Source organism: Grus americana, chromosome 5 (genome assembly GCF_028858705.1).
Source record: "Grus americana isolate bGruAme1 chromosome 5, bGruAme1.mat, whole genome shotgun sequence".
Classification (NCBI taxonomy): Eukaryota; Metazoa; Chordata; class Aves; order Gruiformes; family Gruidae; genus Grus; species Grus americana.
In genome coordinates, this window is record NC_072856.1 from 66,191,287 (window position 1) to 66,210,410 (window position 19,124).

The following is a 19,124-nucleotide window of genomic DNA, read 5'->3' on the forward strand; positions in this document are numbered from 1 at the left end:
GTTTGTGGGGTTTGTGTTTGAGGGGTTTTTGTTTTGTTTTTTTTGGGGGAGTTGTTGTTGCTTTTTAAAAATTTTCTTTCATATGATGTATTTAATGCAAATTACTTACCTCCACGGAATCCCATAAGTAATCGGCTCAGGAATTTAAATTTCTCAAATAATTTCTTGGGATTTAAATGAATAGCCAGCTGATAATGGTTAAGATAATACTACATAGTGCTCCTTCCAATTCTCTTCTTGACTTTTCATACCAGAATATCATTAACAAAAAAAAATCTTAAAGAATAAGTAAAAGGCAATATACGAGTTATCAATCAACTGTTGTACCATCCTCATACACAACTCACTGCAGTTATTTTATCCCTCTCAGTTAAAAACAAGTAAGCTTCCTCACATTCACCATAGTAACAGCACAGTTAGACTGTTATCACCAGGCAGCTGAAGCAACAATAACATGTTTAGGATTATATGCAATAGGGTATCAATACAGTTAACCCGACAAGCTCACATGCCGAGGTCAATAATTTGATTTATACAGGACAAAAGCACATTATCCACATAACTGCCTTCACTAGCACTGTACTCCTGTCCTGTACATGGAGTTATAAGAAATTAAATTCTGGTCCCTAATCATCCAGTTTACCTTTTCACACTCTTAGCGGACCATTAAAACTCTCCAGGAATTCCCCCACTGCTCTAATACCAGCAATCAATTACCAAGCCAGCGTGTGCTCTCGCTCTCTTTGGCCACTTAGGATTCTTGGAAACTACCCATTTAAAAGTGTTTTTTCTAGTACTTACTCAATAGACCAGGACTCACTTTATAACCCTCCAATGAACAGACACACACTGTTCTGCTCTTCTCCCCAAACACAGGCAACAATCACAGAATCACAGAATGGTTTGGGATTAAAGGGACCTCAAAGCCCATCTAGTTCCAACCTCCCTGCCACGGGCAGGGACACCCTCCACTAGAGTGAGTATGTGTGAGCAGGGATGAAGAGGCACTGCAGAGGTGCCGTGCAAGCTTTTTCACGCCCACCTACCTTTGGGAAGGAAATACAGCCAGGCTCTCTCATGTTCCTAACAAACTTAGAGAATGCCTCATTACTGTAACTGCAGAAAATATCTGTAAGGGGCTCAAATCTAACTGAAATAGATGAGAACTAGATCATGGCATTCATGCTGTGCTCCTGCCCCCCTCCTCAATGAGCAGGAGGGTAAGTGGTTTAGAATACCACATTCCCCTTTTCTACTTCTCCATAGATTTTCTGAAAATGTCCTTTATTATATCAACATTTCATTCACGCAAATTATCAGCAAGTTACAGAAATGCCAAAGAAAGTTTCTTCTCACGTGATGACTTACAGAGATTCCTTGCATTATTATGTAGGCAAGCAAGGAATTTCTTTGGACTAGAACCTGCTGAATGAGTTTCTCACATACACTGCTTAACACACTTACCATAGTTCTCCTGGGTGCTCTAAATTGCCTTCAGCCTAGATGACAATCCCACTTGCAAAAAATTAAGAGTCATCCTTTATATAGTCCTGTCTTCCATTGAAATGGAAGAAAATAATGCACAGCACCAGAACATTTAATTCTCGCTGGTCATGGTACATTTTTCCCCCTTCTCCTGCTGAGAGAGTCTGAGAAAGTCAGGATTTGTATGGTGCCAAATCTACATATTGACATATCCTTTTTAGAAAAGTATTTTGGATAGACTGTCCCAAATCACCTCTGTTTCTAAAAGTAAATATTGAACAACAGTTAAAATTCATTTTCCAGGCACGGAGTACTGTGAATTGCAGATAGCAACTTAAGCACATTCTTTTCAAAAGATTATAGACATTCCCTTAACAAGGGGCTACAAATGCACGTAAAAACTATTTTGTTTCCCCGACTTGCACTCAACAATTAAATGCTGGCAGAGATATCACCATATACAATATGGAGAAAGAACTACACCCCACTAAAATACAGAAGCAAAAAAAGAGCATTTAATGGTAAATTAAAAATTCTAATATTAATTATATGGAGCTTAATGATTTAAAGGATCATGAAATACCAGGTGCCCAACTGACACACATTCTTACACAGTGGAAAGTATAAGCATCAGATAGTTTTCGTGTCCATAACCCAATGCATATTTATTACAGTCTTGTGCTGAGGCTCAAGCTTTGATTTCACAGCTAAAATTGTCAAATGAAAGAAGGTTTAAGTGTTATGAAAAGACAAAGCACTACCTGAAGAGGACGATGTTACTACAATGCATAACTAACAGCCTGGAAGGTCTGAAGTATTGATAATCAACCCTGAGGGCAAGTATTTAAATCTAAAACATCAGGACAGCCTGCTTAAATACACACTATCCCATCATGAAATCGTTGTTATAGCATAATGTTTTAAGTGTTAAAGTATTAAGTGCCTGTCAAATTGTATTAAACAATATTAGAAACACACTAGTTTAAAGCCATTTCAGAGATGCAATTGTCCCTGTCTTTAGCTGATAGCAGTGAATGAGCTGATGCAGCAAAACAGCCGATACTTTTGCTATCAAACAAATAGGTTTACATACAAGGTTTGTCAGAACTCACACAGATTCTCCTGTTGCTACAAGAACAGCAAAAAAGGGCCGTTAAATGTTCCATCTGCAGGTATGAAACTCTACACACACACAAAAATATTTGTTGTATCTGTTGAATCCTGAACTTCACGGTGCTGGGAAACAGAAGCAGCTAAAGAGGAGCCACTTTAATGAAGCCCCACGGGAGTACAAAGACAGAGATAATTGCAGCTTTGTATCACTGCACATCAACTTGACCAACTTCTGTTAGGAAGTTCAAACACAATTTCACAAATTAATGCAAGATTTTTTTTTTTTTTTTTTTTAGTTAAAAACAAAAACCCACACAGCACTTATGGAAAAAGCATTCATAGAGGAACAATGCACTTAAGTTGTAAGAACAAGACGACAGACTTTCCTCCTAGAGGAAAAAAGCCAAGTTGTTACTATGAAGCTTCTCCAGTGCAAGTGCTACAGGAAAAACGAGCTGAAATTCTGTCCAGATCTTGAAAGACTCACTTTATTTGTGACACCAGGAGATCACAAATCACTGTTCTGCTGCTAGACACGCAGATACATGACTGACAATTTCTGCTCAGACTAGCTTCCAAGCAAAATAATAGTTTTGAGGAAACGATAGCTATGAAAGAACAGCATGTATCCTACATTTTTCCCTTCAGTAGCAAAAGGCCTCAGTACCAAGGAAAATAGAAAAACAGCAGAAGAGTCTGAAGCCAACTGTAACATGTAATTTTTAATGCTTGCCTCTGTGCATCTCACTTAGCGAAGCATATAAAGTACTGATTTGCAGTATGAAATAGTAAAATGGAGAGATAACCTAGTGTAACTAATATTCTAATTATAGGAGCATGTTCACTACTCCAAGATTCCCCTTCTCCCTTCACAGAAACATGAACAAACACAAACATAATAAAATCCTACAATTTCCTGCTTTACAAACTTAAGACATATTGATTCGCGAAGATTGAAAACTAGGATTCAATGAAGATTTTTAGGATTTAAGCCAGAATCAACAGTATTCTGAACTACTTCCATGAACACAGGTGTTGAAAAAAAATGATAAAGGGAACAATTTGTAGTTCTACGTTTTAGATTATTAAAATGTATTTTCTAGATCTAATGTTACGTGTGAATATTCTGTCAACACATCCACCCCCTTTCTGTTGCTACATTGCCATAATTTGTGTTAAGAGACAAGGAAAGAAACCTGTGATGGCAAAAACAAGTTTCTCGTTTTGCCAGCTCAAGAGAAAAAGTATAACAATCAAATGCTACCAACGTGGAGCGATGGATTGACAGACTCACAGAATGGTTTGGGTTGGAAGGGACCTCAAAGCCCATCCAGTTCCAACCCCCTGCCATGGGCAGGGACACCCTCCACTAGCCCAGGTTGCCCAAAGCCCCATCCAGCCTGGCCTTGAACACTGCCAGGGAGCCAGGGGCAGCCACAGCTTCTCTGGGCACCCTGTGCCAGGGCCTCACCACCCTCACAGGGAAGAAGTTCTGCCTCACATCTCATCTCCATCTCCCCTCCTGCAGCTTCAGGCCATTCCCCCTTGGCCTGTCACTCCCTGCCCTTGTCACCAGCCCCTCTCCAGCTTTCCTGGAGCCCCTTCAGGGACTGGAAGGGGCTCGAAGGTCTCCCCAGAGCCTTCTCTTCTCCAGGCTGAACCAGCCCAACTCTCTCAGCCTGTCTCCACCCCTCAGACCATCTCCATGGCTTCCTCTGGACTCTCTCCAACAGCTCCATGTCCTTCTTGTCCTGGGGACCCCTGAGCTGGATGCAGCACTGCAGGGGGGGTCTCACCAGAGCAGAGTAGAGGGACAGAATCCCCTCCCTCAACCTGCTGGTCACGCTGCTTTTGGTGCAAGTGTTAGTGGTACAAATGAAAACTGGGACACATCAAGTCTCACAATTCCTGAACAGACTGGACTATTTTTACCCTACGTATTCCAGTAGGAACAAGGCTCTACAACAGTAGTGAGTGCTAAGCACAGTGCATATGTTTTATATATTAAATGCAAAATGAGAAGGAAAACTCTCTTTAAAAAACCCAGGAGTACAGTTTTAACATTTTTCTTTCCAAAAAGAAAATGTTCAGCAATGTTTTTCTAAAAAGCTCAGCAACGTTATCTCACTGACACCTATCATAGGCCAACTAGAAAAGAAAACACCAAAACAGCCTCAAGACTCCTAGTGTCCCTTATTTCCCAGTGACAAGAGAGCACTGAGTGGAGGAGCAGCACAAGGTGGGTAATTGGCAGGGGATGGAAGAGGGGAGGTGTGCTGGGAAGGAGAATAACTGCAGAAGGGCTTTAACCCATCCTTTCAAACCAATTCATTAAATCAAAGGCTCTCTTTAAGCTATGTATGGTATCTATTTTCATAAGATGTGCAGGAGATTATGCATAAGGTAAAAAAGACAACTGTAAGCTTCTTTATCAGCTTACTTCCACATTATATGTCATCTTCTCATAAAAAGTTATTAGAATACTTTGTTTCTAAAATATGTCACAGCCAGGTCCCTGTATGTCAACTATTTAAGAGTTTAATGCAAAATGCCTCCAATTTAATATCCTTTAAAATCTTGGCAAAGTTAGAAACTAACTCCCAACCTAGCAACTTCGCAGAAATTCACCTGGAACACCACATTAGAAAGCGAGTCTTCGCTCTGTTTACACATACAACCAAACTGCACGCTTGACGAGAAGACAACCTGCCCCAGTCGGGTATCAATCTTAGTTTCTGCCAAAAGCACTTTAGTATAACCACATTCCCTATTTTAAAGGCAAGGTGTTTTCCCCCTAGTGTGAAGCGAAACATACACTCAGCGTAACAAACTATTAATAGAATTTCTACCGCAAGGCACAATCATGAATTACAGTAATACAGCACTGACAAGGCCAAGACATTCAGTACATTTTTGGCCTTTCCGCTCCACATGCGATTGTTTGCTGTTGACAAAGTTACATTGGCTGATTCCATCAATGATGAATTTTATTCCACCCCAAGTTTTCCACTAGCCTGCGTAAAAGAACATTCAAACACCATACTGTCTACAGTTAGCAGGCACTGAACAGATTTAAATGCATCTGAGATGCTTCATGAAAGAGCTACAGGTTTTCTTTAACACTAGTTATCTATTTTAGTAATAAGAGGAGTATGGTATTTGAGTAATGCATAACCAAAAAACCCAAAATAGAGAAAGTGCATAAGCAACAAAACATTGTGTCAAATTAATGTGAAGACTCTGGCAGTCATTGAAATGAGACTGCAAATCTTTAATATTTGAATGAGGAGGTTTTAAAGAAAACCTATTTTTTTTATCTTCACTGGCCTTCAAACACATCTTGATACACAACTGAAAAAGTTATACGAAGGATACAGAAGAGAGATTATGTACCTGTAACAAGTATTTTAAGTGCTGTCTCCTTCCTGTTAATTAAACCTGAGAAACATGAGACTGAGGCAATCCTAAAACACTGAACAGGCTGACTAGACAGAATCGAGGTATCTGTGATTTATGAACTTTTACTAGTACTAACAACTAAATATTAGCAGAGCTATTAACAATTCACCAGTGATTCTGGATATGACATTTCCTTGCAGAAGACTTCCTTGACTTCAAAACAAAGAGTATCTAAATCCTGGCAGGAGTACAAAAAAAAAAATTGCTCTGCTGACACTCCTTGAGTGTTTGGCAGAAAAATTACTGAAGGACAATAGACTACATGAGGCTCCCAAAATGTCAAACCTCCACTGTACCCAAATTTGCTAGACTACCTTCTGAGGAACTCAGTTCCTTCCAGCTGAGGTTAAATCAGTGATTAAGATACCTAATTCGGTATGACAACACCAAGCTGTGTGGTGCAGTCGACACGCTGGAGGGAAGGGATGCCATCCAGAGGGACCATAACAGCCTTGAGAGGTGGGCCTGTGCGAACCATATGAAGTTCAACAAGGCCAAGTGCAAGGTCCTGCATGTGAGTCAGGGCAATCCCAAGCACAAATACAAGGCTGGGTGGAGAATGGATTGAAAGCAGCCCTGAGGAGAAGGACTTGGGAATGTCGGGGGACGAGAAGCTCAACATGACCCAGCAATGTGTGCTGGCAGCCCAGAAAGCCAACCATATCCTGGGCTGCATCATAAGAAGCGTGACCAGCAGGTCGAGGGAGGGGATTCTGCCCCTCTGCTCCGCTCTGCTGAGACCCCCCTGCAGTACTGCATCCAGCTCGGGGGTCCCCAGGACAAGAAGGACATGGAGCTGTTGGAGAGAGTCCAGAGGAGGCCATGGAGATCATCCGAGGGCTGGAGCACCTCTGCTATGGAGACAGGCTGAGAGAGTTGGGCTGGTTCAGCCTGGAGAAGAGAAGGCTCCGGGGAGACCTTCGAGCCCCTTCCAGTCCCTGAAGGGGCTCCAGGAAAGCTGGAGAGGGACTGGTGACAAGGGCAGGGAGTGACAGGCCAAGGGGGAATGGCCTGAAGCTGCAGGAGGGGAGATGGAGATGAGATGTGAGGCAGAAATCCTTCCCTGTGAGGGTGCTGAGGCCCTGGCACAGGTTGCCCAGAGAAGCTGTGGCTGCCCCTGGCTCCCTGGCAGTGTTCAAGGCCAGGTTGGATGGGGCTTTGGGCAACCTGGGCTAGTGGAGGGTGTCCCTGCCCATGGCAGGGGGGTGGGACTGGATGGGCTTTGAGGTCCCTTCCAACCCAAACCATTCTGTGAGTCTGTAATTCACACTGATGCTCTGCCATCAACACTGCAGCTAATCATTATGTGGCAAACACCAGAACAGAAAGGATTACTGCTTCATGAAAGCTGCAACGTTTGCTTGTTGAGGCAGAACTGTCATCTCTCAGCATTTGCATAGCCCGCAATCCTACCTGAGGCAGAGGTACTGGTGGTTACATTCCAAAATCATCTCCTTTTTAGAGATTTGTTTGAAACCATCCAACCCTTTAACCTAGGAGGGTGCCTCTACACTTCTGTTTCAAGGTGGTTTAGTGCTTTTAAGGCCAAATGTGGTTACCTTCACTGCCATCAAGTAAAATTACTACTTCACTCTGAAAAAAACTCAGCACATTCATACTGCCACACTATATGATGGCGTTCCCTTTTGTCATCTGTATTTGGTATGCATATATGTATTTTTATTTATCATTATGGCTAAAGTTTTATCAGAATATTTTCTACACACAATTCCTGAATGTTTACTCACGCAGTCACACAGAAAAATCAGGGCCCTACTTTTTCATCTTAGCAAGTACACCTTCATCTGGAGAAAGACATTACAGGAAGGGAAATCCCTCCTCAAGGCGATGGAATTGAGCGATGCAATGCCACTGCTTCACCACCACTGTCACACAAATGTCAACTTCCCAAAGCATTAGAAAGCATTCCACATCAAGAGTTTACAAAATGAGGACAAAATGGAACTAAAACAGTAGCAGGCAGGACGGCAGGAAGTATGCAGATAATGGTATAGAGGGAGATTAATCCTAGAGCACTAAGGATTAGAAATAAAGTTGGATGTTACAGAGGTGTACAGGCTGATCTGTCAGGATTTGGGGATGTTCCTTACACCCACTCCTCAGGAAAAAGTCTTCTGAACTTGAAGGCCTAGAATTAAACCCTACAGCAACCAAGAAGAAAAGCATTTTGCCAAAGGATTTTAATAATAGATTGTAAAGAAGTAGTTGTTCTCCAACATCCAATAATGGAACAAAGCACAAGGTATAGAACGTATACTCCTGTTTAGACTTAATGAATGAACTCTGTACCCAAATTTTACTGTAACAAGTTTTATATCCACTGATCTAAAGCAACAAATTCTTTCTCTCAAAAAATTCCAGTATTCTTTAAATAACAATTGGAATGCTTTTTTTTCTAATCCTTAAAATATTTCCATTGCAAAAGCCAAGAAGTTTAGAAATATACATTGCATCATCTAAATATATATATTACATAAGTATTTGACAAAAACACTTTTGGAAAAGTTTTGAATTGGTATAATGAATGGCATGATGAATGGGGCTACCGTAACTCGATAGCCTGATCTGTTCGCAATCTATTTGAGGCTTTGCATAAATTCACACATCCAAAGGAATTTAATGGATATGCAACCTTTTTTCCTTTATGAAATCCTTTTCTATTTATTTCCAGGGGAAAAAAAAAGTTCCTGAGGAAGAGTCCTGGGTTTTTTATACGCATCACATAATGACACAGTAATACTCTGAACTCCAGCAGTATCTGCTACTATAGTACAAAGATACTAAGATACAACATTAAACAACCAGGATATTTTTAACCAAGGAAACTAGACTTAGACCTTCCCAGTAACAGTCAAGATGAGTGATATTTTAAGATATTTAACATGGGTTGTCTCTTGCACAAAACTGCAAACATTTTGTTTTGACTTACAGTTTATTTATTAACACTCAAGCAGCAGTAGAGTCAATTTTTGTTACAGAACACTAAACAGTAAAATTTGAGAAAGCTTTGAGGGGGAGGGATGAGTTAGGAAGAACACTTTATGAGCTATTAAAAGTTTCGCAATCCAGCTTTCCAAGGCCAGCTTTTTATTTGGAACAAAATAAGAGCAGCTGCCCATGCTGAAGCAAGGTCAGCTTTGTTCCTGCCTGCCTCCCACCTGGACCACCAAGGCACTGCCTCTTACCACTGACCTTCAGCAGTGGAGGATTCTTTGGTGGGCTGAAGCAGAGAGAACATGGCATGGAAAACCAAATGCTAACAGGGAGGAGGAAAAATTTCTGCCCATCTTACACAGTAGTCTATTGTCTGAAGTTTATAATAGTGTCATTATTTGAAGGCATGCAGTCCAAAGTAATCCACAAAGCCCCCCCTAAAGCTCCCTTCAGTCCTCCTTCCAGTTTTTGTTGGTTTGCAGTCACTGTCATTCAACCCAAACCAGTCTATCATTATAAGGGACATTAAAGATCATCCAGTCCCAACCCTCCTGCCATGGGCAGGGACACCCTCCACTAGACCAGGTTGCCCAAAGCCCCATCCAACCTGGCCTTGAACACATCCAGGGATGGGGCAATATTCAACAGTTTCTATGCTAGAAAAATCAACCCATAATTGTTGAAGATTTTTTGACCATTCATGCACTTTTGCATTCATGCTGTACAGCTAAAAAGTTTTGCTTTAATAACATTCACCAAGCACTCTAAAGCCTCAAGCACAAAAAACACACCTCTCCCTCACCTTTTCTCAACCACATGATCTCCTTAATTACCTCTTCTGGAATTCCAGACTCAGGAGGAGACTGCATGTTAAACAGATACACAGTCAAAATCCTGTGAAGGGAAGAGCATCAAAGAGAGAGGTTGGCTGGTTATCTGTGTGATCAGCTTACGTCCACCCATACCGTGAGGGACTCCAAGCAGAACTACCAGAAGACCAAGCTGTGGAAAAAAAAGTCTCCCAGAGTCCATACTTCAGCAAAGGACTGAAGGATGGGGTTTTTTCCTATTACAGCATCTACTATTGCAGCCATAGTGTTGTGTTATACTGGTGACATGTAACTAAGGCCAATCTCAGGAACTGAACTATTCTTTAGGAGTGGTTCAGTCATCTCAACACAACAGACACCACAACAGGTCTTAACACAGCTACGAGAAGATCACCAAGACTCTGGCCATTTGTGATAGAGATGCGGAGTTGCTGGTCCTATGAATTTAGTCCTGTCAATATGAGAAGACAGCACAACTCATTCAAGAATGGACACAACTTATAAAGTCAGGGAGGGAAAAGGTATAATAGTCTAATTCAGCTGAAATTAAGCCTCAGCAACAGCAGCTGCTTAGGAAAGGCACTGTCTGGGGAAGCTCTGACCCCAGAGGCTGTAAGCCCTACCCAAAGAACAGCTTCTACAGAGAATTCCCCAAAGAGCTATTTGCTACAGGTTCAGAAACAACCTGATCATGAGGGATGCAAATGTGTATGCCCTGGTCCCAAAGTCTTGATTCCTGGAAGAAGTCTGATCCTACAGAAGAAGGTATCTCTTCAATTAAACTTAATTGAGATTTGAGATTAACTAGCTATAAGACCCAGAAGTTTGCCTTGCTGCAGAGCAAACATAAAATGTGGTTTGTATCACCAGGAAAGTTCTAGGCTCTTTACAGATTCCCCTGTTTGAGAACAACATCTCTCACTGAAGCTGAGCAGTGTTTTAGACACAAGAGCTATCCAAGCTGCAAACTGGGAATGTTTTGTCATCTAAGTCTCCAACCAGTTAAGAAGTCTGGGAGGAGAAACAGAATTGTGCAGCTGCAGGTAACTACACAACAGGCCCTGGAACCAAAGTTTCTTTGGTCACATGGAAGCCATGAAAGAAAAAAAATAAATAAAAATCAAACCTATGATTGCTTCCCCTTTCTTTACCCTGGGTTAGGGCAATAGAGAAAGAAAAGTATGTCTCAGTATCTTAAACCTAGAAAACAGGAATGGTTCCCAGGGAAATCTCTGGAACCACAAAAGGAGTAGTTGTCAACGTCCAAGGCTGAGAGCACACCCCTTCCATATAATCCAAGTCCAAGACTGTTAAGACACTGGTCTCATTCTCATGAGCAACCAGTCAAATGTCAGGCCAGTAGTCACTGGAGCGAGAGTTCCAGGGGAAACATGCAAATCTGACTTCAGTGCACTAAATCCACCATTCTTCAGCTTGGCAGGGACCAATACCCCTCCTTACTTGCAGATATCAAAAAAACAGAGGAGAGAGCATCCATCATTCCCTGACAGTGAACTCAGTATAGGTGAGGTCACTCTGAGCTCACACTGATATGGAGCTGGAGGAAAACTGAGTGTACTGTACCACCAAGCAAGTTGGCAGTGCTGGGCCTTTAATGAGCTTCCACAAGTCAACGTGATAGGCATCGGCTGTTACTGAAATTAGAAGGCTGAAGCATTTATTACCACACACATTATCTTACACCAGACATCTGCAAAGTCCAGAATTTCCTGAAGTACTGGCAGAATCGCTAGGGACAAGAGACACATGCAGAATTTAAAGACAAGTCTGTACACAACACACACAGTCTTGCAAGGAGGTCATGTAAGTACAAGCTCTGATGCAGACCCAATGGCTAGACAAGCTTGTTTTCATGGAAGGACAGCTCATGAGATGACAAGAAAGAGATAATTGTCTTGTGGAAGCAAACTCATAGTGCTAAAAACTTCTGAATTGCTCTTATGACCGCCAAACACAGAATTTCTGCACAAATGAAGCATCACCATAAGCACTTTGCTGGGGATGATCTCTTTTGAAGGGATGTATCCTGACAAAGTACTCCCTGTTTTCTCCTAAAAGCTTTGTGAGGTCTTTGGTGTTGAGTAGCAGCAAACCAGCACGATCCCAAAACAAAGTAGCCCTGCATCTAAAAGAAAGCATAAACATGTCTCAGACAAGAGACCTACAAACAGTGGAAAGAGGAATCCTGTAGTTTCACAAGTCAGTCACCCCTCTTCAGCTTCACTGAGTGAACAGATAAAGTAACTCATTTTACAGATGTGGTCATAAAAAACGCCCCCAAAAGAGAAATATTTAGATTTTGTTCTTTCCATCAACATAATCTCAAAGCACTCTGGAAAAATAAGTATTTTCTAATTTGTAAAACAGGAATAGCAGCTGTTTCTTTCTTTGAAAAGTTACTGTTGGCCCACGAAGCTTGAATCGCTTTCTGTGTTTTCAAAATAATTGCCCCTCTCAACAAAGCCTTAGAGCACAGGAGTCTCATCTACTCTTTGATGCAGTTCCAACTCCTCTGTTCCAGGAAAGCTGTTCCATACTGCTGTGACTGAGTATATGCTACCTGATTTTTCCAAAACACAACATTCCTTCCATTTAAGACAATTTTGTTTGGACATTACAGTTTGAGATAACAGGAAAAGCACATACATCATTAATTGCATGTTCTTCTTGTCACCACATTTTGTTTTGAGCATGAAACAACCTATATACATATCATTAGCAACAAATACTCCAAGAACTTTCAATTTCATTGAAAGAGGGTAACACAAGAATAAGATGCACACTGCCTTACGCCTCTTCACAGTGCCAGAACATCTATCTTCAGTTCTGTGGTACAAGTCTCAGTCAAGGACAGGCTTTCTGTGTCATGTGTGCTATAAAACTACATTCTATACAGCCTAGAATCCAACTGATCCAACTGTGTCCCTCTCTACAAGGGCTTTGCAGTTCAAAGCCAACATGAAAGTCACACTTCAGACTACTGTAAAGTCCTTTCATGACAGAGGTGATGAAGTACATTTCCAAAACAGTAGCTAGGAATTCCTGTATTATAGATGCTAACAGTCCCAGACTCTTCTATCAGTTGTATACGAGTCCTTGTAGTTCTCAGGCTGTTTATAGTTGTGCTGTAGCACAGCCCACCCAAACACCTGGAACACAACAGCAGATTGTCATCACTTTTTAATATTCTATGGAGATTCTCACTTAGTAACACCAACTTGCAATGATGTGTTACCCCCGACAGCAAGTTCAAAAGGCAGGAGTACCACGCAGGCAGAAATACTATGCTCAGTCCATGCAGCTTCATTTGATCTGAAATCAGTTTTGAGTTTTCTCCTACCTTTTAGTAAGCTCAGACCCGCCCAGCTCTCAGGAGACATGCACTTCTAAGACCAGATCCATTCCAGCCAATTAAGAGTCCGAACAGAATAAATGTGTAACAGGACAGAGCTTCACCACTGCAGTAGGTGGTCCAAAACTTCCACTCTAAATCCTGAGGAATGGTGGGGAAGCATGCAGAAATCATTCAAATTGGAACAAGACAGATTTAAACAAGTCACATTACGTGAAGCTGAAGTAGTGAAATTGTTATCTTTCAGTGAAACGAGGAGCTCTGCTGCTTGCAGTACAAATCCTACTTGTAGCGTTTCCAAACAGTTGAGATTCCCTGATGGGCGGCAAAACTTTGCAGCATCTGACCTAACACTACAGCATTCAAAACTCAGCTGAGATACAGTCTGTACTTTACCTAGCTCTCCATTTCCACAAGACTTAACTCGCCCAGGTTATTTCTGACAGGGTAAAGGAAGTAGCAAACTGATAGGTATTGTGCAGTGGTGGGTTACACAGCCTGGCTCCCTGCAGGAAGGAAAGTGGAAGCCTATGTGGAAATGCAATGCTCCTGAGTTTCTTAACACTAGCCCTGGTGATCACTGCACCTTCATCTGCTTCCAAAGGGCACCCAAATTCAAGCAGAATCTGTACTAAGTATTGATTTATAGCAGATGTAGTTTAAAAAGAGTTTACAAGGAAAGTGTTTTTTGATCTTTTGTCTACTCTCTGAAGGGAGAGCATGAAAACAAAAAACAATGTTAAGTCATAAAAAAATAATTGTTGTAGTCCTCAGCAATTTTAATTCCCCTTCCGTCACTAAACATCTGTTTTTTATTAGAAAACATTGTAAAATGATTTTCCAAAACCTTTGACATGCATTCTGCTCAATAGGTCCCAAAAGCTCAGGAAGAGTTTCAAACCAAGTTACAGTTGTTATTTATTAAGCCCTACTAATGAAATTGGCCTAACCATTTTCTTCTGTCTAACCATTCCCTACTATTTGCAAGGGCAAGGGGATAGGGACTTAGCATGTTAAGATCATGCTCATTTAATAGAAGAAAAGGACATTACACCGAGGAAACTATTATTCAAGCAGACTCAGTCTGATGAGCCAAGAAAAAGCTGCCTCTGCACAACTCAGGACTCTCAAGATACCTATGTGATTAAGTTACTTCAGAACAAATTAGTGCTCCATGAACTGATTACACCATAAATAAGCCCAATACAAAAGACAGAAGCCACTGACAGACACAGTATCCTCCTGACAGCAGCTGAGCTCTACAGCTCTCATCCAGAATGAACACCAAAAAGCTGTCAGTGTCAAAAGGATTTCTGGTCTTTTTACTCAAAATTCACGAAGTACGTCAGAGCAGATGCAATATCTACATGAGATAACTAATCACAAGAATCCTATACTTTCATTTTCTCTTGTCACTCAAAGCACAAATTGCAGCTCTCTCCCGGACCTAATAATTATTCGTATGGCTGCATTTTGCTCTTCTCCAATAGCAGCATGAAACTTGGTTTGAGCTGCAGGAACCCAGCCAGTGACTACAGAAGCTGCTGTTGTGATAGCACAAAGCAGAAGCCAACTCGGCAGGTAATTGGACTTGAAGTCGGAAAGATCTTCCCCAGTCAGCTTGAAATAGTAATTTCATAGGGGAGAAAATAGGTTGTCTTTATCTACCACAGGTTACCAAAGGAAAACTTTGATCCCAAGACAGACAGACATAATAAATACCAAGACATACCACCATAAAAAGGCATTAAAGATGGGGCTTTTTGTACTCTGCAGCAATTCAAAAAGACATTTGCAATCTTCTGTCAAGTCAGTATTAAGAATGCAAGCGCTTGGGTATCAAAGTACAACATTCATTTGTTAGACAGGAATACTTCTAGTGCTTGCTAGTTATACGCTCTTGCCCACTGACTCAATACTTTGGAAGGATTCAAGTACCATACAGGCTGTTACAACAGAATTCATTCGTACTTTCAGAGTAATCCTAGGGAATCCTGGAGGGCTAATGTCAACGATTCATGTTTCCTAATGCCATACTTCAAGTAACTCAAATGCACATGAAGCTCCTTCTTCATTTTCCTAACCTTCACACCCATGGAAGTAATTCCAAAGCATTAGAAACCAGTAAAGCCCTCTCAATGCATATATACCTAGAGTCATGGGGGATGACATGACTTGAGTGTTCAGAATCACCAATAACTTCACTGTTAATGCCAGCTGCCAGCACCCACCTCACATGGAACTGGGGGAGTTTTCTCTCACAATTCTACAAGAACTCCTCCTCCAACAAGGAGTTAGTGATGACTATGAAGAGGAAAAATCAGGAATGAAGATCCACCTGTGTTTGCACCGGGGGAAGTGTTAACAGCCCACTGAACCAACAGATTGATTTGTACAAGAAGATGAACATCTTTGCTTGGCAGATATTGGGATCATACAGTTTTATTTATTCACCTACTTAAGATCTGTAAGACAGATATAGTCCTCAAATACTTATAGAGATATTAAGCTGCTTTTGTTTTCAGTTACAGACACATCTTTCTGTCAAACGTATTCCCCAGACAAAAAACCCCACAAACCCTCAAATACAAAAACCCCTTAAAAAACCTCTCATATGCCCCCCCAAAAAAACCTAGTAAACTCCAGTTTAGCATCCCATCATTCCCAGGTGATTACTGTGAAAACTTACAACCCCCTCTCACTTGAAGTTCAGCACTCACTGAACAATTTCTGCACAAGTAAACCTCGTAATCGTCTCAGACAGCAGCAGACCTAGACTTCGCCTAGAGTTCCACAGCACTAACTATTGTGTGTGAAAGCAACAGTTAAGACAACTCAACCAAACAAGATAAACATTACAACTAACTTTTGATTTTGTTAAATAGCTCTAATAGCTAGGATTGTTGATTTTTGTTTTCAAGCTATGTCATGATGAGCTAGTAGCAAACTTACACTGAGTTTGGTAGTCAAAGGAAAGTTTTCACAGGTCATATGATTATGACAGTCTTCCTTTTCATCACGAGACCCAAGTCCATGCAAGGAACGGCCTCTCCTGTGACTTGTGATTTTGAAACAAACTCTCTCATCTAGCAAAGGGGATTATTAAAATGTTGAATAAGGTTCATACACAGTTAATGAAAAGTCTCACTCTTCCCCCCTCCCCCACCACAGACATGTACACACAGACAAACAAGAGACAGCATAAGAGTTTTAAGCTTCCTTTCTTACAGTAATATAAATTTTGACAATGCTGGAAAAAGCCTGCCTCAAACAAACAGCCTGAGTTTTGTAAAATATGGGACACTAGAAAATTCCCTGCGTAGTGCCTAAGCATAGAGTTAATAAAACAGGTTTTAAAGTCAAGTGCATAATGCTGAAGAGATGCATGCATATTTTAACAATGATCTGAAAAATCTTGAGACTTATTATCCCATGCAGTGCTTTCCCCCCAAATATACCCATATACCCTCAGAAGGCCAAACAACTCTAAATTTTATTTGGCACCTCCAGAAGGCAGAGTGGCAAAAAACAAGCACTCCAGTGGAAAAAACAAAGGGCACTGATTCATATGCAATTAGCTCAGCTAAATTTACTACTGAAACCACTGCTACTCCAGCTGTCCTTGACACCTGCATAGCAGGGACAATGGAACATGACAAGCATCCTCTTACGATCTATTGCAGTTTTCAGGCTGACACACTAACTTAAAATTGGTGACAGTTACAGTTCTTGAGCTGCTTCATTAACGGCCTTAGCACAAAACCACCTATGCATCTTATTCAAGCTTATCCATGCCACAGCAGTGACAAAACAAAAACCAAATGGAGACAGTCAGTGCTTTATCCACCTCTGCTAAACCCACCACCCTAAAAGCATCAGTACTCTGAAAAGAACATGTTTCTTTCTATTCAAAGATTCAGTTAATATAGTGACAGGCAAGCAAAGCAAAACAGAACTGGCATCTGAAAAGTTAGAAGGAAGGATGTAAAGGGAGAAAACTTGTTAATATCCTGTGCAGCACAAGTTCCCACTGGTTTATCTTCCTTAAATAAGAGTTAGACTGAGAGCAGAACAAAACTTTTGAGGTCAAGTTGCACATTATTTTCTCAGAACAAAGCACATCACTCTTTTCTCTTAGCCTGTGTTTCTGCAATCATTTACAAAAGTTGTATGTAGAAGCCATTCCCAGTAAAACACATTTAGGGTCTGGTGCTTAAGATGTCAAAAAAACCTACAAAAGCATCTTAAAACGTAAACGTCCTTTCTGTGCATTGAAAGAGCACTAGCTGAAATCCACTGCATCACTGTTCTGGCACACATCCACCAGCCTTGCCCCAGACAACAGTATAAATACACAAAAGCCCTTTTATAAGGGTTCAGAGAAAGTGCAAAAGAATACATTCAACCTGACATAACTACCTGAATCCAAATCCTCAAAGGAGGGGCTTTAATGTCTCAGACCCTCTGCTATCTTTATAAGGGCACTAATTTGTACAACACACATATTTTATCTGCACTACAATAACAACACAGATGAACATTAACCAGATACCTTGTGGTGTCTGCCAGGTGTTTAAATATTTTGCAACTCAAATGCCGAAATACTATCTGCAGTCCAAATGCTTAAGATTACCCAGTGAGAACATGTGTATATTTCCATCAGCTAAGTAAACCAGATTTTTTTTCATTTGTTACATTTTAAGCAACAGACCAGAGTTAGCAACATACAAACATATACTACAGGCTTTCTATTTTGAAGGTTGATTTCATCAGAAGATTTAACTCTCAAATGTTTTCATTTTGAGAATACAAACACTGAAAAATATTTACAGGAAGTTTTAATCCAAAAGACTAGGTATTTATCTGCTCCAGGCAGGCCCTATACAACCTTTAAAAAACCCCAAGCTCTGACCGTATATTTTCAATAAATTCAGGTGCATACTGTGTATGGTATGTATTATAAAAGAAAACATAATCCTATACTATGTATTAAACAGTATTCTTCTCTTGGTCTAAAGAATGGTGTATGTCCTCTCCCTCCTCGGACATGTATTTTGGTAAAAGGGGTGTACAACTCTTACAAACCATCCACTTCTGTGAGCGTTACCACAGAACTCCCCCTTCCAGTTTGGCCCTAATTCTAGTCACTTTTTGCTTCTAGAAAAAAGGCTTTGAGAGAAGATATAGCATGACTTTTTGCCACTTGACGTATGTTCCACCACCACAACTCTAACCTGGATATATAGGTTAATACGTTACTATGTTAACATGTTTACTGCTTTTGCTCCTTCACCTACACTAAACTTCAGGTGACAACATATAAAATAGCATTATAAGCAACAAAAATGAAAGGCCCAGAAGGATCACAACGGTTTTTATACTATGTCAATTATCTTCCTGAAGAGGAAAGAGACATATCAATCTTATACTTCAGTGAGAAAGAAATTAAAATACTTTTTGCATGTGCATCACCTGATCACTCTACAGCTCAGATAAAACAGCACTGACAGAGTCAGCTTTCTGAATGGGGGCAGAAAGGTCAGATTATCTCATATCTGAGGTTAAAGAATGTTTTCAACAGGTAACTGGATTAAAATTGAAGACATATACCCCCAAAAAGAAAATCCACTGCAGACTTTTCATTAAAGCAAATATATCTGGACTACTACAGAATGAACCAGCAGTAATATGCCAGTTGTTCTCCACCCAGGATCATCAGAAAAACAAGATTTGCCCCACTGTCACATACCTTCGATGCTTGGGGAGTAGAAATCACGTGAACGGTGCTGGGCTTAACTCCATTTGCCTTAGGTCGCTTATAAAGGGCAAATCTGCTTTTCCTGCGTCCTCTGTCGCCATTAGGGAGGGATCCATTATACCTAGAAATAAACAAAAACAAGTTTGGCATA

At 40.8% G+C, this 19,124-nt stretch overlaps 1 protein-coding gene across 6 annotated transcripts in view; it reads right to left on the reverse strand.

Annotated features, from left to right (window-relative positions):
* Positions 1-19,124, reverse strand: part of PELI2 (pellino E3 ubiquitin protein ligase family member 2) — an 82,213-nt gene that overhangs the window by 34,380 nt on the left and 28,709 nt on the right. For all 6 annotated transcript variants that reach the window (XR_008577400.1, XR_008577399.1, XR_008577397.1 and 3 more), the window contains exon 2: positions 18,965-19,094. Coding sequence is in view for 2 of the 6 variants with exons in the window: in XM_054827830.1 (XP_054683805.1) it covers positions 18,965-19,094 (130 nt within the window). In the remaining 4 variants the exon portion in view is untranslated. The remainder of the gene's footprint in view (positions 1-18,964; positions 19,095-19,124) is intronic.